This window comes from Macrobrachium nipponense, chromosome 21 (genome assembly GCF_015104395.2).
Source record: "Macrobrachium nipponense isolate FS-2020 chromosome 21, ASM1510439v2, whole genome shotgun sequence".
In the NCBI taxonomy this organism is placed as follows: domain Eukaryota; kingdom Metazoa; phylum Arthropoda; class Malacostraca; order Decapoda; family Palaemonidae; genus Macrobrachium; species Macrobrachium nipponense.
Window position 1 is genome coordinate 61,927,619 of NC_087212.1, and position 23,431 is coordinate 61,951,049.

Sequence of the window (23,431 nt, forward strand, 5' to 3'; positions counted from 1 at the left end):
TGGCCGCAGTAGCTCGAGGCTGCCCAGACGCCTTCGAGACTGCCTGGTGTACTAAACGGTCACTGTTGTCAGTGCGCCGTCTTTCCACTGCAGCGTCCACCATCTCTCCTGGGAAGAGAGAGGAGGAACTCCGCACCGGTCTGTTGCGAAGACCCAGAGCCGCCTCACGCCCAGCTGCCCTGGTCACTCGGGTGAGAACAGCGTCTCTACGCTGGAGAACCAGGTTGGCCGTCTGGTGGGCCAGGTAGGCGATAGCCCTACCCCCAGACTAGCACAGTCTCACGAAAGCCGGGTCCCGTTCAGGAGTGATGTTCCCTAATGAGGCCGCGGTTTACAACACTGTGAGGGACCACAGGCTGAGCCATGAGACTGCTTGGAATACTGCCATTGCGGTAGAATCCAAGGCAAGTGCCTCCTGCTGCAAGAACCAAAGGTTCTCTGACATGAGCTGCGGCAGAGACACCCCCGGAGTTAGCCTGGCTAGCTCCGGGTTAACCTGTTTGGGCGGCAGAGGGTCCTCTGAAGGCACGTAAAAGCGCCTCTGTCACAGAAGAGGTGAAGGAAGGAGCTAAGCAGACCTACTGGACCTAAGCGAACCCTCCTGTCTGAAGACGAGAGCGTCCACTTGGCCTAGTACGCTGTCAGTCAAGGCTGATCTCGGCAGATCCACCGCCATCCTGGGTTCCTTCTTAGGTCCCCAGAACGCCTCCAAGCCCGATGTGGGTTCGGTAGGTGGGAGCGGCAATCCTTCTCCGAGGTCGTTGTACTGACGAATCAGTGCAATTACCTCCGCGAACGACCTCTGGATCTCGGGAGTGACTGCATCCAGTGGAGACGAACCGTCAAACCTTTTCCAATGAGAATGCCTCCCGAGACCCTCCTCCTTCCACAGGAGGAATCACCACAGACCCCTCCTGGTCTCCTCCTACCACTTGTGCATATGATCTGGTTGGTCCAAGGACTGTGCCAGGTTCGTAGGGCGTCGTGGCGGGATCGCGAGGGGCGCATCCCTCGTGATTGCTCCTGATCGCCTCGCTCTTCCCGGTAAAGCCCGAGGAAGTTGAAGGGATCGGAGAAGCAGACCTGACACTCCCCCCCGCCCCACCTGCAGAGCCGGTGTGCTGAGGGGGCTGCAAGCGATCGTCAACCCACGGTCCTGAGCGTCAGAGGAGCTGCTGCTGGTCCCCCTCTCCGCCTGGTCCCGGTAGGAGCAGCGGTCAGGGGACCTGCTGAGTCAGCTGTCGCGGTGGGAGCGAGGCCTGTCCTCATGGCGCGTCACGCCACTTGGACCAGCCAAGGCTGGTTCAAACGACCAAGGGGATCGCTTCCTCGCCTCAGCCCACGAGCAGTCTGGGACAGTCGTGTCAACCCTGGGTACCAGCGTATCGCCGCGAGAGCGATCGCGGGTCTGGTGAGGGTCGCCCAAGCGACCCCCACCAGTCTTCTGCCCTGTGCCTGGATCCTGGCGCCGAGAGAACTCGGATGCCTGGGTCTTGGCTGTCCGGTTACCCGCAGGTGTAACCGGTACCTGGCGCTGAGGCAGAACCTCTGGTGCCGAGACGGTACTTGGCGCCAAAGCAGAACCTCTGGCGCCAGGTGAGGAGGTGCCGGTGTTAGCCAACACTCCTCCAGTCCCCGTCTTTTTCTTCCTTGCGGAAGGAGAGACGGGCCCCGTTCCCGAAGGAACAGGAGGACCGACGGAAGTCCCAACCGAGTCTCGGCACGAGACTTCTTAGGGGGGTAGGAGGCAGCCTTCTTCTTCTTCGTCTTTGGGGCCTTAGAAGTTGGAGGGGAAGCGGCGGCAGGCGACGACGACAAAGACGACGAAGATGAAGACGACACCTTCCTCCTCTTCCTCTTTGTCAGCTTCCTCAGGACCACCGTCAGGTCTTCCATCCAGGATGGAGCTGGGGCAGTTGCTGAAGCAACAGGGCCCGACTGCGCCTGTCCGGAAGGACTTGGGGTGGGAGCAGCAACACAACGGGCAGGAACTGGTACCAAAGCTGGAACAGCAGCATACTCAGGAACAGGAGGCGGGGCCGGTGCTGGCAGGATGCTCTGCACAGGAGGAAGGTCTAGCGGAGAGCTCTTGGGACACCGGAAGTCCGGGGCTGAAACAGGAGCGGCAAACCCAGGAGGCAGCGTAGCAGAGGGCATCGATACCTCCGGCAGCGGTGCCTACACAGCAGCTGTCGGGGTCACCGTGACTACGTGCTGAGTACAGGCGGCCCTTGGTTAGCGGCAGGGGTTCCGTTCCTGGCCACCGACGCCAAGCGATTTACGACGCTGAGCGATTTTCAAGCCTACGGCTGCCACACACCTTCTTTCGAAACTCTAGACCAGTCAAAGGCGCCGTAATCCCACAATGGTGCAATAAGAAAATTATATTTATGCAGTATAGTACTATAGAATTTACTGTACAGTACATGTGGGTGTCTAGAGTATGTAAAGATATAATAAAGTTTATACAGTGTACAGGTAGCTGTAGTGTTCAGGTTACGATCATTAGTCTTACGATAGTTCGATTTTATGAGAGATCAAATTACAATGGCCTAACTTTATCCATCTTCTAGTTACATAAGTTCAATAACAGCAAAAGAGAATAATGAAAGTATGGTTTTAACGTTATACTCGTTGCGTGAACGTGTACAGCCATGAACAACCGAACGAGAAACGACTTTTTTTTTTTCTAAGTACAACCGAACTGAATAACATCTGTTTGGCTTGTATTTCGATCGTCGTACTACAGTGCAACATTACCGTATTTGTTATAAATGGCGTTATGTATAGAATAGAACTGAGATATCTTAATGTAATAACTTTATTCGCTATAAATCAGAGATCAATATAGATTAAAGATCAATCTGGAAATATACCGTTAAAATTTAAACCTAGTTATAACTGAAGCTGAGAAAACTGTTCAAGTTGCTAATGACTATTATCGTACATCGGCAACAAGGATAAAACTGCAGTAAACATCTGCCATCACACACAACTGTAGATAAAATTGGGATAAAATAATTTTAATCAAAAGTACTGTGCTTAAAAGAACACATGTTACTGTTGGTTTCACGCCGATATAAGATAAATAACGTAAAGTTCGTATTACGTCGATATAAAGGATTATTGCGAATGGAATCATGTAATTTTTTACGCAATAAACATGCCGCCAACGTAATCTGTTAACGAAAAAAATAGTAGTTCACATTCACAACGAGACATATTCAATAAATATTTCCACCTAAAAACACGCTGTATAAGGAAAAATAACTTTGTCTCATATAAGTCAAGTATATAGATATCCGTTTATGCTAACTAGAAGCAAGAGCATTCGCTCAGAATTGCGTTATGGTGAAACAGACTCGTATTCATCAGCTGATTTCAAACCATAACATTGGCCGCTCCGCGGAATACGGGCTTAAGTTTGCCGTAGTATTTTAAAATACAATAATATGAGAATACATACAATATTCTTGGATACAGTGAAATAATGTATAACTTTTTAAAGGATTTATGGAAAAGATGCATAATTAATAAAATAACACAATGCATTTTTCGGAACTGGCGGACAAGAACAAACATGAAAAACCATCCCCTGACAACGTGGAGCGTAGTTACAAAGGCTGCCTTAATTTGTATCTTATTTCTGTACAAAAATGAAAATACCTTTACGTAATATATTTTCATACACATTTTAAACATAAAAGTATAAACATTTGAAAAATCGACACTCTTTTTAACTATGATATTGTTAGTATACAATAAAGTTTTGTACATACTTACCCGGCAGATATATACTTAGCTATATTCTCTGACGTCCCGACAGAATTCAAAACTCGCGGCACACGCGACAGGTAGGTCAGGTGACCAGCCCACTCCCGCCGCTGGGTGGCAGGAATAGGAACCATTCCCGTTTTCTAACCAGAATTTTTCTCTTCCACCTGTCTCCTGAGGGAGGCTGGGCGGGCCGATTAATCGTATATATCTGCCGGGCGGGTAAGTATGTACAAAACTTTATTGTATACTAACAATATCATTTTTGTACATGCAACTTCCCCGGCAGATATATACTTAGCTGATTGACACCCTTGGTGGAGGGCAAGAGACAGTTACATACTAATTATTTATGAATATAAAAACAGGGAAACAACATACGTTGTAGGTATATTAACAAAAACAACCTTGGTTCCTACCTGATATGGAAGAAGACTTCATTGATACTGTCTATGAGTCTGCTTGCCATCAGAGTTCCAGAGAGGATGAGACCTGTGACTGATAACCCTTTCGGATCATGCCAATGGGGGCTTACCCGCTTACATGGCAGAGCCTTTTCTTGGATCGTACCAATGGGGGCTGACCCACTTACATGGCAGAACCTTGACCTGTATCATACCAACGGGGGCTAACCCTCTTACATCATAGAGCTTTAGGTATTTAAGACAATACAAGGAGCATAACGACCAATCCCGATCACCTGACCACACTAAACATGTTAGCACTACGATTTGAAAGGGGTCAACTCCTGCACCCTCTTTCAATCGACCAATAAAACGCACCAAACACCATTAAAAACCCTAACCTAATAAAACTAAAAAGGATTGGGTTCAGCTCCCTGTCCCAGCAACGAATCCGCAGATACGTACGCTCCTAGAGTAAAGCACTTGTCGTACGTCACTTGAATGTCTCTCAAGTAATGGGATGCAAAGACCGAATTGCATCTCCAAAAGGTTGACTCCACTAGAGTCTGAATCGACAAGTTCTTGTGGAATGCCAAAGAGGTAGCGACTGCTCTTACCTCGTGAGCTGTAACTCTAAGGATGGTCCAGTTGTTCTTCTTTACACGCTAAATTGGGTGCTTTCCTTGATTAACATCTCTGATGAAGAACGTCTGAGCATTTTTAGAGATCTGTCTTCTGGGATCTCTAACTGAGCACCATAAACTTTCCTTACTCCCCTTTAGTTCGTTCTTCCTTTCTAAGTAGAACTTAAGGCTTCTAACTGGGCAAAGAGCCCTTTCTCGCTCTGTACCTACTAGAGACGAAAGTCCTTTTACCTCGAAGGTTCGAGGCCAAGGTTTCGAAGGGTTTTCATTCTTCGCCAAAAACATCGGTTTGAAGGAACAGAACGCCGAGTCGTTCCGAAGCCAACATTATGTTCTAAGGCTTGTAGTTCGCTTACTCTTTTCGCTGAAGCTAGCGCGACCAAGAATAAAGACTTCCTTGTCAGATCTCTGAACGTATAGCCTTACAGGGAGGTTCGAATTTGGAGGTCATTAAGTACTTTAGGACCACATCTAAGTTCCACTAGGTGCTCTAATCCCTCTGTTCTTTGACGTTTTCGGAAGGATTGTTTTATCAGATCATGCAAATCTTTGTCTTCCCCAATGTTAAGGCCTCTATGCCTGAAGACTGAAGATAGCATACTTTTATAGCCCTTAATTGTAGAGACTACTAGATTACATTTCTCCTTCAAGTAAAGGAGGAAATCAGCTATATCTGTCACAGAGGTACTGGAAGAGGATATCTTCTGAGCTCTACACCATCTGCGAAACACATCCCACTTCGACTGGTAGACTCGAATAGTAGATGGTCTTCTAGCTCTTGCGATCGCTTTCGCAACTTCTCGAGAAAAGCCTCTCGTTCTGACAAGTCCTTCGATAGTCTGAAGGCAGTCAGAGCGAGAGCGGGTAGGTTTTTGTGATACCTGTCGAAGTGGGGTTGTCTGAGAAGATCGCTCCTGTTTGGGAGAGATCTCGGAAAGTCTACTATCCATGCCCACCAGTACCCTTTCTTGTAATAGTTTTGCCAGTGCTGGCCAGAACGGGGCTATGAGGGTCAGTTTGGCTCCCTCTGCTGCTGCAAACTTCCTTACTACTTCCGATAATATTTTGAACGGAGGAAAAGCATACCCGTCTATTCCGGACCAATCGAGGAGAAGAGCGTCCACCGAAATCGCCCTTGGGTCGGCGATCGGGGAGCAGTAACTTTCTAGCCTGTTGTTCCAATGGGTGGCAAAAAGATCTATATTTGATCTCCCCCAGAGGTTCCATAGTCTGTTGCATACCTCCTGATGCAACGTCCATTCTGTAGGCAGTACTTGGTCTCTCCTGCTCAGAAGGTCGGCTCTTACATTTTTGTCCCCTTGAATGAATCTCGTCCGGAGAGTGATTCTTCTCTCTTCTGCCCAAAGCAGTAGTTCTCTTGCTTTCTTGTAAAGGGAGAACGAGTGCATCCCTCCTTGCTTCTTGATGTAAGCTAGGGCTGTTGTGTTGTCCGAATTGATCTGCAGGACTGAACCTGAGATCTGAGCCTCGAAGTGTATGAGAGACAGGTGAATCGCTGTTAATTCCTTCATATTGATGTGCCAGGACACCTGTTCTCCCCTCCAGGTGCCTGACACTTCTCTCGTCCCTAGAGTGGCTCCCCACCCCGCATCTGAGGTGTCGGAATACATACAACACTAGCCGAGGGTTCGGAAAGTGAAGGGATACTCCTTCGTTGATCCTGCACGGATTCATCCACCAACGCAGGTCCTCCTTTATTTCCTTCGTGATCTGGAAGGAATCGGACAGATTTTGAGATTTCTGATCACCCAGTTCTCTTAGAGAGAACTGTAACGGCCTTAGGTGAAGCCTTCCTAGAGAAATGAACTGTTCCAACGAGGAAAGGGTCCCAAGAAGACTCATCCATTCCCTCACGGAACATTGTTCTTTCTCTAGGAAGGTTGCTACTTTTTCCAAGCAGCGGTTCTGTCTTTCCTGTGATGGAAACACATGAAAACCCCGAGAATCCATCCGAATCCCCAGATAAACAATGTTCTGCTGGGGAATCATCTGGGATTTCTCGAGGTTTACCAACAGTCCCAAGGACTGTGTTAACTCCAGTGTCAGCTTTAAGTCCTCCAGACATCTGACTCGCGACTGTGCTCGTATCAGCCAGTCGTCTAGATACAAGGATATTCGAATCCCTTCGAGATGAAGCCAGTGAGCACATTTTTCATTATTCCCGTGAATACTTGGGGGGCTGTTGATAGTCCGAAGCATAGGGCCCGAAATTGAAATACTCTTCCTTGAGCCATAAATCTGAGGTATTTCCTGGAAGATGGGTGTATTGGCACGTGGGAAATAAGCATCCTGCAGGTCCAGGGATACCATCCAGTCCCTGGACGCAGGCTGCTAACACCGAGGCTGTCGTCTCCATTGTGAACTTCCTCTTTGCTACGAACACGTTCAGGGCGCTCACGTCCAGAACTGGCCTCCAACCTCCTGAGCTTTTCGGAACCAAGAACAGGCGATTGTAAAACCCCTGGGAAGAGAGATCTTTTACTTCCTCTATGGCTTCCTTGTAAAGCAATCTGCTCCACGAGATGTAAAAGGGCTTGTTTCTTGACAGAATCCTTGTAGTTTGCTGTTAACTCCCTTGGAGTTGTAGTTAAGGGAGTTTTCCCTGAAGGGGATTAAATATCCTTTCTTTAGGATGGATAGGGACCAGGCATCCGCACCTTTCTGTGCCCAAGGTTCGTAAAAGTTTAGAAGCCTGGCACCCACTTTTGTCTGGAGGACCACAGTCTCACTGGGTCTTGACGAACGGCCTTCGAGAAGACCTTCCTCTCTTCTCCGGTCGTCTACTTCTAAGAGAAGATCTTGGTGCAGACCTTCCCCGAAAGGGCTGCTGGAAGGGAACTTTCTCCTTCTTTGCAACCTGAACAGCAGGTTTTAGCCTTTTAGCTGACTGGGCCAGCAGGTCCTGTGTGGCCTTTTCTGATAAAGTCTTTGATATGTCCCTCACTATTTCCTGAGGAAAAAGGTGACTAGAGAGGGGCGCGTATAAAAGGGAGGATCTCTGCAGAGGAGAAACAGATTTCGTAAAGAAGGAGCTAAACACTGCCCTCTTCTTCAATATACAGGATCCAAAAAGGGATGCCACTTCATTGGAGCCATCCATAACCGCCTTGTCTAGGCAGTAATACACTGCCCAACTCCTTCCATGGTAACGAAGTCTGGTTCTTGAGACTTCTTGGCTAAAGCTCCCAAAGCCCAGTCCATAAAGTTAAAGACTTCGAGAGTCTTGAAGAGGCCCTTGATGAGATGATCAACCTCACACATTCCCCAAGAGGCTTTTGCAGAGTGCAGAGAGCGTCGTCTAGACGCATCTACAAGAGCGGAAAAGTCCGCATCAGAGGACGAAGGGAGTCCCAGGCCCATTGGCTCCTTGGTGTCATACCACATACCTGGTTTCCCCGTCAGCTTAGAGGGAGGACAAGAAAATACTGTCTTCCCCGCTTCCTTCTTAGATCTGAGCCAGCTCTCGAGACTCTTCAGAGACTTTCTCATAGAAAGAGTAGGGGTCATCCTAACGAAGGAGGAGGCCTTCGACATTTTCGTACTGGATAATAAAGATCCCGGAGAAGGGGGATCCGACTGGCGTAGCGAGTCTCCAAACACCTGCAGCAAAAGAGAAGCAAGTCTCTTATAGTCCGAAACTCCTGCATCTTTGGTTTCTCTTCATCCGAAACTTCTTCCAAAAGCGATGCAGGAGAAGAGGGCTTTGCCTTTTCAGGAGACCGATCCGTCGAAAGAAGCCTCTTTCTTTCGTCCTTATTCCTATCCTCCTTCCTGCACGAGTCCTGGAGTTTCCCTATACTCGGGCTTCTGCTCTGCTCCTTGCGTCTGCTAGGAGAGGCGCTTGCGTCCTGAATCAGACGCCTGTGAGGCGAAGAGAGCCTGCTAGGAGAAAGGAGAACATCTGTTCCTGGCGCCAAGAAGGAGACGCGCTTTGCGTCCTGGTGAGCGCGCCTGGGCCAAGAAGGCGAGGCGCTTGCGTCCTGGTGAGGCTGCCTGGTCCAAGAAGGAGAGGCATTTGCGTCTGATGAGGACGCCTGGAAGGCGAAATGCGCCTGCGAGGAGAAAGGAGAACCCTTTGTTCCCGTCGTCCAGGAGAGGAGACGTTTGCGTCCTGGTGACTGCGTCTAGCAGGCGAATAGCTCCTTTTCCCTTTGCGTCCATCCGGAGAGGCGCTAGAATCTCTCCTATCCCTCCTGGGAGGTGAAGAAAACTTGTCTAAATCTCGGCGCCTATTCGGCGAAACTCTTGCGTCCTTAGAAGGATATTTAGAAGATCCTACGGGACTCCTGATTCCTGGGTACTTACCAGAGGGAGAGGGTTGTTCCTTCGGAAAATGTCTAGGAGACGAACGAAGCTCCTTCCTTCTTGCGGAGCTCTGAATAGAGAGGGGCTCTCTTCTCTCCCGGAGCTCTTAGCCGCACGAATTCTCTCACGAGAAATCCGCGAATCAGGCTCCTGATACTTGCCATGAGAGGCGAAATCGTCTCTAGCAAAACTCCTGGGAGAACTCTTGCTCGTAGGGAGTTTCCAGATTTCCTGTCATATGCGACTGAAGAAGGTCTCGCTGGGGACGACAACCTTTCAGGCGCGAGGAGCGTCTGCTAACGCCAGGGCGCTTACTCTCCGAGGCTCTCCTAACAGAACTCTTGATGGGAAGAGAAATGTCTTTCTTCCTAGAAGAGCCTTCAGAAAGAACTCCCACTAAGGCAGACAACTGCTGTTGGAGTCCTACCAAGACTTCCTTCGTCTTGTGTGATAAGTCTTCCGGAGAAGAGTCAGGAGATCTCATAGCTCTCTTCTTACGAGCAGGCGAATACTCCGGAAAAGGCTCAGGACTGGAATGCAACACTTCACTTGCTGGCGTCTTCCAGGATCTCTTAAGAGGACGCGACTTAGAGGAAGAACTCCATCCTCTTCTGGGAGACGAAGAGTCTGAGTCCGAAAAGCACTTCCTGAGGACGCTTTTGCAGTAGCTGTCCTTGGCAGCCTGGGAAGCGGCTACAGGATCTGCCGAAGGGACGCCTGACCGTTGGGAATACTCTACATCCCCCTTGCGGCTTTCGACATTCCTCCTCCCTTGGTCATGGGAGTCTGAAAGAGGTCTAGGCCTAGGAGCAATGCGGAGGCTCTCTCTTGATTATTTGCTACTACCACCAAGATCTGCACCAGCGGCGGCTCCAGGCCGGCTCACGCCCAGTCCCTTCGACGCTCACCGCTGCGACCCTCCTACTCACCGGGGCTTCCATGGCCTCTCTCAACCAAAATAATGCCCCGGCGGCCGAGTATCGGGAGAATGCTTCAGCGCCATACCATTTTAAGGGCTAGTTTTGCTTCGGCAGGTGAGTTGGTTACACACTCCTTAGCGAATTCCAACTGTAAATGGCCACCGCCCTGCTGTCTATAGCAACCAACACCTTTTCCTAGTGTCTACATTAGCATTCATTTAGGCCCCTTAACTCGTGCGTTTGGTTCATCCCACAGCGCCAGTTCTGCTTACCAAAAGTGGCCCACTAGGCATCACGATTCAACATCATACAGCTTCACATTTCAAGCAAGCTCTACATCTCACCCATTTAAAGTTTGAGAATAGGTTGACGGCATTGCACCACCAAGGCCTCTAATCATTCGCTTTACCGGGGACACTGCACAAATCACTGCACACATCACTGCGCTTACCTGTCTCCTTCATTGCTTGCAGTTGCGATTTCAAGCTGATTATTGAGGCTCTCATTGCAGCCATTTCCGTAGACGCATCTACAGGTTCGCTGCTGGGGGAAGGGGCTGAACCAAACTATGAGCAGGTGAATTACTAGAAAAGTTAGGAGCTACTTCCTGTTCATTAGAGCAGGAACTACTTGAGCTTCTGATGGAAGCCCTCCTAACTCTATCTTTCTCAAGTTTCCTTACATAAGAAGCCAAGGTCTTCCATTCCACTTCCGTTAAACTCTCACATTCCAGACAGGTGTTAGTCGCAGAACAATCATTCCCCCTACATTTTTTACAGACTGTGTGAGGATCCACCGATGCTTTCGGTAGCCTCACCTTACATTCCTCTTTCGCACACACCCTAAATACAGGTGCCACGTCAGACATTTTAAAGAGAATCCAAACCAAAATCCAAAAAACGGTCCACGATAAGCGTATGCCAAAACCAAAGATCAAAGTACATCACCAAAGGTCAGATAGATAATCCTCGGCCAACGAGAAAAGAATTCCAATGCAGGAGGTACCAACAACGATGTTGTTGCTACCGGCGACAGAAAAATTCTGGTTAGAAAACGGGAATGGTTCCTATTCCCGCCACCCAGCGGCGGGAGTGGGCTGGTCACCTGACCTACCTGTCGCGTGTGCCGCGAGTTTTGAATTCTGTTGGGACGTCAGAGACTATAGCTAAGTATATATCTGCCGGGGAAGTTGCATGTACAAAACTATATTTTCGGAAGAGCGGCAGACGGCGGCATACAAGAACGAACTTGAAAAAAACATCGTAGTCGATAACTTGAAGGGGAGTTTCAAAAGCTGCCTTTTTATATTTCTGCACAGAAATAAAAATACCCTATTCGTAACACATTTTCATACACATTTTAAACATAAAAGCATAAACATTTATCAAATTGACACATCGATCGCTAATTTGCACTTTTTTTAAATCGATATTTTTCGGAAGAGCGGCAGGCTGGCGGCTTACAAGAAAAGGAACATGAAAAAAAAAACATCGTATTTGATAACGTGAAGGGCAGTTTCAAAAGCTGCCTTTGTATCATATTTCTGTACAGAAATAAAAATGCCTTTCACGTAATACATTTTCATACACATTTTAAACAAAAGCATGAACATTTATGAATCGACACATCCATAGCTAAATTTGCACTTATGTAACTCGATATTTTCGGCATAGAACAGCGTCAGAGGCATATATTTTACCCTAATACCTACGTAATAACTCTCCATAAAATTTGTTAATATAATTTGCATAACCTTTATGGTCTGAACGGCATTTCTACAAATGTATGAACTCGTTAGACAACGGCGCTAGCGGCGCTGTTAACTGAAATTTTGTGCCGTAAAGATCCCTTAAAATGCCTTATTTTTTTAATGAATATTTTTGACGACCGCCGTAAAACCGATTCGCCGTTGAGTGATTGCGCCGTTAACCGCGGGCCGCCTGAATATATTAGGGCTTGTGCCTTGTATGATAAGGCGCCCTATGAGGTAATGTTAGACTTGCGATAATCTATACGCTAAGTCGGTTGGTATTGCACTTCCATCTTCAATGGAGTGTCTGGGGTTTTGTAGATCACTTACGAAGTCGGTATTATCTTTACGACGATGTGCTTAAACATGGTTCGGTGAGGTTCTTGTAGAAAACACTAAGTATAAAAAATTATATATTCTTCTGAAGTTTTACATGGTGAAGATCAGGTATGATTGTACAAGTCTTCTAATAACGATAGCTTGATCGCTTCTGCCAATGATGATGGCTAATCCTATTCCTCTACATGATAAAGCTTAGGTAAAGAGGTACAGGTCTTCTAATGACGATAGCTAACTCTGTTCTCCCTGTCTACCATCTCTGTTACAAGTTATGAAGGAACAGACAGTAGTTCGAACATATGAACAACATACAAATGACATAGTTTCATACGAACACACAATCAAAATGAGACACGCTACAGATCACGTAGGCCGTAGTTGTCTCAAGCAGGGAGCTTGGACTAATGTTTATAAACAATTGAATGACTACAGGTGACGGCATGTTATCTTAGCCTACTTTGTTGTATACGTCATCTTTAGCGTCTCTAGTCTGATCACATTCCTGCAAGCAATCTTTTATATATATATGGACTAACATTCCATATTTTTATTATGTAAACACTTACATTAGCTCGGTCAGCTACCAAAACCAACTACTGAATATTACTCAAAACTTGGAACCGTTGCATTTGACTTATTGGAGGATGTTGATCAGACACTATGTGGATATATATGATATATATAAGTAAATAAAAAATTCATTGTGTACATGAATTGATTCAAGTAATAAAATATAAAACAATGATAGGTGGTAAATAATAGTGATCACGTGATATATAATGATACAGTTTTTCACTTCATTTCATTAAGATACATATGCTACAGAAAATACTAATGTACTCTGACAATTGCATAGAATGAAGATTAACATGATAAAAATCATATTTTCTAACTGATAAAAAATCTGATAAAAAATTTCATATATGAAATGATAAAAATTATTAATGTTTATGCTAACTGTTTATATACTGATTATTAATTCATATACTAACTCATAAATAACTGCAGATATTGGTAAGATAAAAGGTAAACAGATTGATTATAGGCTAACTGATTTGTTTATTCATATGTATATGGATTCATATAATTATGATTAATATATGTGCACTTTAAATAGATTCCTATTGCGTACACGCAAAGATATATTTAGATTCTGTTATTTATGATCATTTATATAAGAGATTCCTATTGCGTACACGCAAAGATATATTTCGACTCTGTTATTTATGATCAATTATATATAGGATACATGATACTTTATATATATAGGATACATGACCGAGGTTATACTACTTCACTTTCAACTAGCTTTCGAACAACTTTTCGTCCATTACACAGTTCCAGACAACCACCTTTAGCCAAATGAAACGGCCTTTTTCAATGGTTAAAACAAGGGGAAAATTTGCCTGGGCGGGTCCAACGTTCCATTTTGCGCTCATACTTATTCTCTGCATCCTAAGCTACACGATTACGTTCGCGATGAATAAAAAAACATCCCCAGCACGAGTCCTTCGCCAGCAAAGTAGAGTTGAATATCCTTCGGGTCGTAATTGTCGGAAGTATGTCCCTTTTGTAGTCGAATTCCGACAGCCGCTGGAGCGTTCCGCATGAAAACGAGATTAACGACGAGATACGGTGTCGGTCGAAGAAGTCCATGAAATTCCTTTCACTTTGTAGGCGGTTGTTACTTGACTGTAGTCGTCCGTTGCGACGAACGATTTTTTGAAGTTGCGGCGTGAAACTCTCATACTGCAGGATACTGTAACCAGGTTCCATTAATCAGCCTGCAAGTGAAATTATACTTGTCGCAAGGGCAAAGTAAATTCAGACGACATCCAAATACAGGGGAGGGAAGAGAGCCATTTAGACCAGACGTAACCCACATGAATTCGCTGTACAAACTTTTTTATCCATGGCATTAACAATGAGTGAACCTACCCAGGTCTATGATGACTGTAAAAATATCCATAATTATAACAAATAAACAGATATCAATACAAATCCCAAAGAAAATTCGACATTACTGGTAGTGAATTACTAGACAAAGAAGTGGAAAACGGAGCTATTTGTAAGATTGCCAGGCATCATAAGAGTCAAAGAGAAGATTAATCATGATTCTGTATTTCTCTATGCTAACTGAAATTAAGTTGTGATAAAATCTGATCCTATGTGCCCTAACAAAAGTTTCATATTCAATTTTCTCGCGCGCATCCTCTGAGGTTAAGTTTAAAAACATTATTAATAGGTAGGAGATGCAACGAAAAAAACCCCTATGTAACTAATTTCTAAATAAACTTTGGGTTTTTCAAGGAAATGTGACATTTTCCCATAAATGTGATTTACCTGGATTGTAATAAGCTAATGTTGCAAGTAAATAATCCATATCCATATCGTGATACTTCTAAATGTCTATGAGGTTCAGAAAAAATTAATTCATTTTGATGTTATAGAAATTCTATTTCCTTATTTTGTTTATTAATTTTAAAATGATTGCAAGTTGCATTGCGCATACCGATAGACATTTGTACCTAACGTCTGCCTTGCCCATGAGAAGTTCGGGCTAAGCATTCCTTTCTCCAGCAACCTGCTTTGCAATCGCGAGATGAAGCCTGTGTAAGCAGATTATTGAGGTTAAAAGGAACAAATGCTGATACGGCAATGATGACGTCGTCACTTGGCAGGAGATTGCTCTCAGCCAGCTAAGAGTTACGTTACTTGCTGTAAGAGATACGACTTTAGGATAAATTTTTTGTTTTTTAATACTCGACCCACATGAGAAGAATGTCTGAAAAAAAAAACAGTACCAAAATTGAACAATATATTAGTTTCATGTTGGAAAACTGCATGATTATGTTAAATTAAATATTCCTTATTGAAACTAATGAAAAGGTTTCCATACAAATTCTATATATATTATTAGCCCTGTATAAGATTCATATAGGATTATTTCATAGATAACATTTTCACTTCTAGACTTCCTGACTTTAAAATCTCTTTTATTTTATTTTATTTATTTATTTATTTATTTATTTATTATTATTATTTATTTAATTTTTTTTTTTCATTGACTACGAATATAAATCACCGGGACAGACAATATGTCAGTAGATTTTGGATATGTGTTTGAACTTTTAGCTTATTTGTCATTACTAAAGCGTTAAGTTAGAGTTCAATTCTTTACGCATATATATTTGGATATTTAATTATCTATGGTTACGTTTTGCTTATTGATTTTATCGTGATTCCTTTTTTATTATAATTTGTAACCCTTCCGACTTCTTACGGTGTATTATATTGACTCCACTTGTATCCATATTTATCTTATTTTTTTTATATTTATTTATTTATATATTTTTTTATATATATTTGATAAATTAATGGTTGGCTTGAATATGTGGAAAAGTGTTCTAGCGGCGTACCGTATAAGGCTACTTGCGGCATCAATTCTATAGATACAAGATATAAATGATAAAGGTATTTAAAACCGCGAGAACCGCTATAATCCAGTTCGGATCCAATATCACGAGTTGTAACTCGTAAGACATTGACACTTCCTATTTAATTATCCGTTATTCTACCAAACCGATTGACTCTGGGTGATAAAATATATTATTGGTTTTCTTAATGGAAAGGAATTCACACAACGCGTTATGGAGATTATTATTGATTTACACCACCCGAGTCACAGATTATTTATGTGTTGAATTCCATATTTACTGATTTAGCACTCATAAATATTCCTAACGCACTCAATTGCGGTGTTTGTTTTTAGTGCTATTAATTCTATATAACGTGTCAAGGAACTATTAACACTAAGAAGTGTTTATTCCGTCTGTCAGACTCGTAATTCTGTTAATAATTCTACGTATATTCTTTCAAGGATTGATTTGGCACAGGATAGGCCCTTAAACTGACAGGTGTCTTAGTGTATCCCTTGTTTTCATGACACGTGTTACAATTAGTTATGTGCTTTTTATATCTGTAAGCATTGTAGGCCAGTAAAACAGTGATTTGGCTTTCTGTGACATAGGAGGGAACCCTGGATGACGGAATGCAACCAGTTTATGACGATTGGTATGAGAGAGATTATTACTACTACCTGGTCGTTAGTCCTCTGCTGTGTTCTTCGGGTTTTCCTCGTCACAGACCTACATATAACATTACATTTGATTACATTATTCTGATACACATACTATAAATATACTTTTGCTTTAGGGTTTCTGCTCGAAGTGTTTATTGTTTTTTGCCTAGCCACTGACCCTGTTTCCGTTTCGAAGTGTTTATTGTTTGGTGTTTATTGTTTTGCTTATCGCTGTTGACACTTGCTTTGTTCAGTTTGTAACAGTTCTGCGCTCCGACCCAGATATTCAATGCTCGCGATCTCGGGTTAAGGAATTTTCTTGTTTAGATACGGTTTTAACAATAGGCACGGATGTTTCTATATCTTTTAGTCCAATTAATGGTTCTTTGCTGTATGGTGCGGGATTGCGGGATAATGCGTCAGCTATGATAATTGCTTTCCCAGGTAGATATCTTATCTTGGCTCCAAAGACCTGAATGATCATTTGTCACCGAGTTCCTTTTGGACTGTGATTAAAGCCTTTGAAAAACTCGGTAAGGGACTCATGTTCAGTAAGGACTTTATCAGGATAGCCATAGATTATGAACTTAAAATGTACTAGTGAGTTAAAGATACCTAGCCCTTCCTTGCCTATTACTGCATATTTACTTTCAGAGGGCTTTAGTTTACGTGAATAAAAAGCTATAGGGAAGAACTGTTTATCATATTACTGAAGTAGTATCCCTCTTACCCCTTGGTCTGAGGCGTCTGTTGCAATAAAAAAAAATTCCTTATTTAAATCAGGGATTTTTAAGTTAGGTAAGCTGCATTTTCCGCTTTTAAGATATCGAACGCCTGTTGATGCTTTTCAGACCATAATAAATCTACGCTCTTCTTCGTAAGATCTGTTAAAGGAGCTGTCATGATTGAAGAGTTACATATTTACATACGATTGTAATACCCACTACAGCGCAAAAGTGCTGTATCCCCCTTTTACGTTAATAAGTACCGGAAAGTTATGAATAGCCGGCACCTTACCATGGACTACTACTTTAAGACCTTGACTAGACACATAAAACCTAGATAAACATGTTCGGTTTTTTAAAACTCACATTTAGATATTTTACTCTTAGATTATTTGTCTTTGTCTCTGTAGCACTAGCTCTACTTTATGTGAATGTACTTCTAAGGTATTAGAAAAGATTACAAGATCATCCATATAGGCATGTAGGGTATCCCCTAAAAGTCTCCAAACACTATATTGTAATTGGGGCGCAACGTAAGCCGGAGGCATACGTAAAAATTGATAATGTCCCGAGTATGCTGAAAACGGTATATGAGGTACAATCACTTAGGTAATGGTATCAGGTAAAAGCCTTTAAGTAAGTCCAAGTTGGTGAAAAATTTATTCTAACCTAACAGAGATAAGATGTCGTCGGTACATGGCACTGGAAACTATCGGGAGTCGTTTCCTTGTTTAAGCGACAGTAATCTGCGCAGATACGCCAAGTCCGATCTTTTATGGCATGACGTTTGAGGGAAAAAATTATATGGGCTTATTTGATTTCCTAATGACTCCTATTACTAACATTTTTCAACTTCGTCATTTATCTCTATTTTGAAATTTCATTGAGAATCTATACGAAGGTACGTAAATTGCTTTGTTTCCTTAGACCGTGTTTTGTGTTAAATTACATCCGTTTTTTTTTTTTTTTTTTTTTTTTTTAGAGATCACTCGCTAGTGGAGAAACTTCCTGGTATTCAGGTAAAAGATAAAAAAATTTCTGCTGAATCACCTCTGCTTGAATGACTTTACTGATATTACTTTAGATAGATTAACAGAGAGATTCATCCACGACTGATTGGGCGGGATTAAAATTAGCAACAATAAAAGAAATGCGATATTTATATGTATAGGTTTTGTGGATTACTAGATTAACATGTTGCTGCGAGTCAACTGTGTCTAGGGCTTTGTTCGCGGAAATCGTTATATTTCAGTGTCGGGAAGGATTAAAATTTCATTTCCCAGCAAAGTCTTTTTTACACGCACTAAGACATTCGAGGGTGCATGCTTCTCGAGATTTTGCGTGCAAAGTGCGACTGCGGTTGTGGGAGAATTCTGTTGGGTCATTTGAACAATGTTACGATTTATGAGACAAATGTATAGTTCCTTTATATAAGTTATTATTTGATTAACTGTCTCATTTTTGTTCAAACGGATTTTAATATGTTTGAAGGTTTATAGGATTTTCCTTTGATAAACACGCCTTATTTTGCAGGATGTAAGATAATATTTTGTATACCCCTAGATGGATCTTACAATTACACTACATACAGATCAACGTTTTTTATAACTATAGAGGTATCTGTAAGCGCTCGCTTATCCGGACTTCTCATTAGGGAAGTTCGAACAACAGACGGTGAGTCCGTAAATACAAGATATTACGTTTACTAAAGGAATAAAACAAGATACTCTAATTTTTATTTACGGCGCGTTTACCAGTTGGGCTTATACCACCACTACTTATAATAACTTATGTATTAAAAAGAAACGAGAACCTGCTCTGATTACTTGATACTGTCGTGTGCTGCATAAGGAAATTCCTTTTTAATTCAAAAAGGTATTTGGCATGTATGAGCCAACATCGCTTTTCCCCACTCTGCTAGAGTCGCTTATTGTGTGGAATTTGCTTTGCTTTGAAAACTCGGCAGATTTAACTAACCTTGACCGCTTGACTAGGTGACACAGTCACCGAGTTTGCTTGTTTGATTCTGAACGGGCTACTGTTTCTATTTCTTTTTGTAATAATTAGGATCCTTCTCTTTATTACCATCGGCAACGTATTGTGTGTTTTTAGCATTATGTTGCTGGTTACGTATAAAGCAATGAATGACGAACTATTAGGAACTGAGCGATTACTAATAAGACAAGTTATCACTACTGCATACAATATTAACTGTTTGTACTTCATTCTTTGCTAAAATTTGAAATAGTGAGGGATCCTGGTCAGCGCATTTAGCCTGATGAAAGTTTTTTACAGACATGTTATTCCTTGCAATCCAGCCATATTTTTAAAGTTGAGTGAGTCATTGAGGTTCGATATTTTATATAACTCAAAAAACTCAAGGCTAAAACTGCGATCGGGACTTTGCAAAGGAGCATTTATTGTCATGACCCGAAATAGTGTTACCTCTAATTTATATAGATTTGTACGGGTGTTCCACTTGTTTTTTGTGTGTTTTCTAATCACTACGGTGCTTAACGACCCTATCCATGCATCTGTATAAATACAGACGTCCACTGCGTAAACGCATATTCACTGTTTAATATGATTTGTTACGTAAGGGATTAATAATCACCCAAAATGATAAAATTAACATAGTATATGATTATGATATTTCAGTAGAACTTCTGGAAACAGACACTCAAAGATAAAAAAACTCGCAGTAGCGAAATCTCAATGATGTAGATAATTTCTGTAAAAAAGTAAGATTAAGAATGTCTCGTAACTTCAGCCACAGGAATAACGAAATTCGACCTGCAAAAGAAAACACTCAAAGTTACTCCAAATGAATAAAAATTGTACTTAGCTTGCTTTTGTGGGAAGTCACGGTGTTCCGATAACGACACACGGCCTTGGTCCTCCTTCTCTATTTAGCGGATGACCTGGTTTGGCTTCAGTTTCCCCCGTGCGCATTGTTTCGATGATTCGAGCCCTTGAAAGATCCGATGCTGCAGACGCGTTCGGTTTGTTTCTTGAAGTTATTCACTAACGATGATACTAAGTTGCTTGAAGAATCTGTTGCTTTCGTCGTCGTTGAAAAGTTCTTATTGTTTTCTGAAGTCGCTCACTAACGATGATACTAGGTTGCTTGAAGAATCTGCTGCTTCCGTCGTCGTTGACTTCTTATGATACATGATTTATTATTCTGGTTTTTTCTTCGTAGGACGTTGTAGAGTTCTCCTGGTACGCTGGCCACCAATATTAGGGCTTGTGCCTTGTATGATAAGGCGCCCTATGAGGTAATGTTAGACTTGCGATAATCTATACGCTAAGTCGGTTGGTATTGCACTTCCATCTTCAATGGAGTGTCTGGGGTTTTGTAGATCACTTACGAAGTCGGTATTATCTTTACGACGATGTGTTAAACTCATGGTTCGGTGAGGTTCTTGTAGAAAACACTAAGTATAAAAAATTATATATTCTTCTGAAGTTTTACATGGTGAAGATCAGGTATGATTGTACAAGTCTTCTAATAACGATAGCTTGATCGCTTCTGCCAATGATGATGGCTAATCCTATTCCTCTACATGATAAAGCTTAGGTAAAGAGGTACAGGTCTTCTAATGACGATAGCTAACTCTGTTCTCCCTGTCTACCATCTCTGTTACAAGTTATGAAGGAACAGACAGTAGTTCGAACATATGAACATACATACAAATGACATAGTTTCATACGAACACACAATCAAAATGAGACACGCTACAGATCACGTAGGCCGTAGTTGTCTCAAGCAGGGAGCTTGGACTAATGTTTATAAACAATTGAATGACTACAGGTGACGGCATGTTATCTTAGCCTACTTTGTTGTATACGTCATCTTTAGCGTCTCTAGTCTGATCACATTCCTGCAAGCAATCTTTTATATATATATGGACTAACATTCCATATTTTTATTATGTAAACACTTACAAATATACCAGGTGAGGTGGAGCAGCGTAGCCTGGCGTGGACACCGTCGTGGTGGTCGGCCAGTGCGTTACCGGCATGGCTCCTCTCGCCAGATGACTCAGCAGCCCTTGGACCGTCAGTGTCCCTTGCAGCCCCAGCGAGTACCAGGCCTGTCCAAGATCGTCGGCCGTGGTCAGCAAGTCTGAGGAAGGAAAACTCGGGTAGATTAGGGGGGGTCCAACCTTGCCCGGGGGGGGGACGGGTCCCCAGCCCGAGCGAACAGAGGACCCCGAGTACAACTGGATGTCGGGGTATCTCGCCCCCTCCTCCACGCTCGACTGATTGAGGAAGGAGAGGGAGCGAGAAACCTCCCCCGAAGGGGAAGGAGCCACACGGGGGAGCTGAGATGGAGGGAGAAAAGAGGAAGACATGTCTGTGATCAAGGGCGTAGCCAGGGAATCCTCCTCAGACTTCTTGGCCAGCTTTCCCGGCTTCTTCCTCCCCCCATAGCACTCCCACTGCTCCTCCGACCAAAAAATACATGTATCACAAATCTCAGTGCGAGAGCATTCTCGCCCTCTACACCGAGCACAAAAATCATGAGGATCCACCTCTACAGAAGAGCGGAAAGCCCCACACTTACGGCCCCCAACACCAGGGCATAGTCTGCAGTTGATGGGGGGGAGAGGGGGTTTCTCCGGATCTTGTTGTTCCATTTCTCACAAATGAAAACAAAAGAAGACACGTAGTTACTTATATACTTGCAAATACACACAAGTAAAAGAAAAAGCGAAAAAGTCTTCACACAGTCAAGCAAACCAAGCATACGACAGAAGCGGGCAGAGAGACGAAGAGCAGCACGTCCATCCACTAGCGCGGCCGAAAGCAAAGTGACTCCTCGCCTCACAGTCGAGCTTACCGCTAACTGCTGGACAAGTAGTTAACTACCGAAACCCCTTGTTCGAAGCTTACGACCGGTTCAGCTGCCGCTAAGTACCTTCCTATTGTTAAAGGACCGAGGGTTTGTATTATGTATCGGAACAAATTCATATCTAGCAAAAAAATGGCTTTTAGAAAAAAACTCCTCATTCGATTGGAGGTCTACATCAGGTCTATATATGGTAGTAATCCCAGGTCTTAATATTAAATATCAAGGGAGGAGATAGAATTTGAAAAATGGTTATTTTCGGGATAAATTCCCCTGGAGTCACAAAACCGAAGGTCAGAGGCGAAAATCATATTACGGTATGGAGATGTCCCAAGTCACCTTATTAAGTGGTATGAATATCAAAGACCTGTCCTTAAAAAATGGCATTAGCCGGCCGGCCCCCTTAACAATAGGATAATCTTCTAGTGCTAAGCTGGAAACCGGTTAACTGAACCAGTTATAAAAGGATTGTAAAGCAAGCAATCTGTTGCATCTGGCAACTTGTACTCTAACATTAAGAAATGCGAAGAAGATACCTGGCCGTTTTTTCTGATTCTTGCAAAACCCAGAAGAAATCTTGTTGAAGAATGAGAAGGTTCCATTATTCGTATAATCCCCAGGAAATCTCACACACAAACAAATTCAATGCAAAGAAGGGGGCAACTAAACCAGCTTTAAAAGGACAGAAGCTAAGCATGTCCTCTCTTAAAGGCAGTAAGAAAATAAATAGCATGGTCACAGGTTAAAGAGGGGTATGTGGGTGACATCCAAATAACTCGTGACCAAGCACAGATGCAATAGTCCCTTGCATACAAAATTTTGTTAACTTTCCCAGTTTTCCAGCTGGTGCTATAAGTTATCCTAATGTTAATACCAAGGGTTTGTTTCGTACATAAACATTTTCTTCCATTACACTCAAGTTCACCATCAGTTTTTATCCATTATGTTTAAAATGTCTTACATGCTGGCTTCTACAGAATGCAGCAAGAATTTTTAAAGAAATTTCGTATTCACAACAATGTAAAAAATATGTCTAAACTTACCTAAAAGGATCACTGCTCCAATCCAATACTGTACACGCAACAGTTCCCGCCACCTCATAAATGAAACTATCAGCCAGGCTAAACCATATATGAGATAAACAACGCACATGGCTGCATAAAATCCTAACAATGGCCAATCTGGAAATATATTACCACTAATAAAGTCTATAATATAATTATCATTACAGAAGCTGACACTGCTTATTACATATCAAATTTTTATGTTTCCTAAAATATTGTAATACTTTAAAACATAAAATTCTAAATGCAAACCCATTACTTGTAATTAGCCCATTCATACCAAGAAATTATCACAAGATACTTCAGTCTCTTTAACAAATTCTGGCCTCCTCATATGTATGAAAATCTGTTCTGTAACAAAGGCCTGGAATTATAGTTTACATGAAACCACACAGCTTACAATCATATAGGTATTTAGGCAAAAAAACTTATTCTTTCTTCTCTCTCTTGATATGTATTGCTATTTCACTGCAGAATCATAATCAAAGCCACTTGCAGCCATCATCCAAAAATCACTCTAGACAATGGAGAGAAAAAAAAAAAAAAAAA

At 42.8% G+C, this 23,431-nt stretch overlaps 1 protein-coding gene across 1 annotated transcript in view; it reads right to left on the reverse strand.

Moving 5' to 3' along the window:
• The window catches only part of LOC135197498 (transmembrane protein 87A-like), a 212,774-nt gene that overhangs the window by 96,691 nt on the left and 92,652 nt on the right, over positions 1-23,431 (reverse strand). The window contains exon 6 of the mRNA XM_064224561.1: positions 22,862-22,999. Coding sequence (XP_064080631.1) covers positions 22,862-22,999 — 138 coding nt within the window. The remainder of the gene's footprint in view (positions 1-22,861; positions 23,000-23,431) is intronic.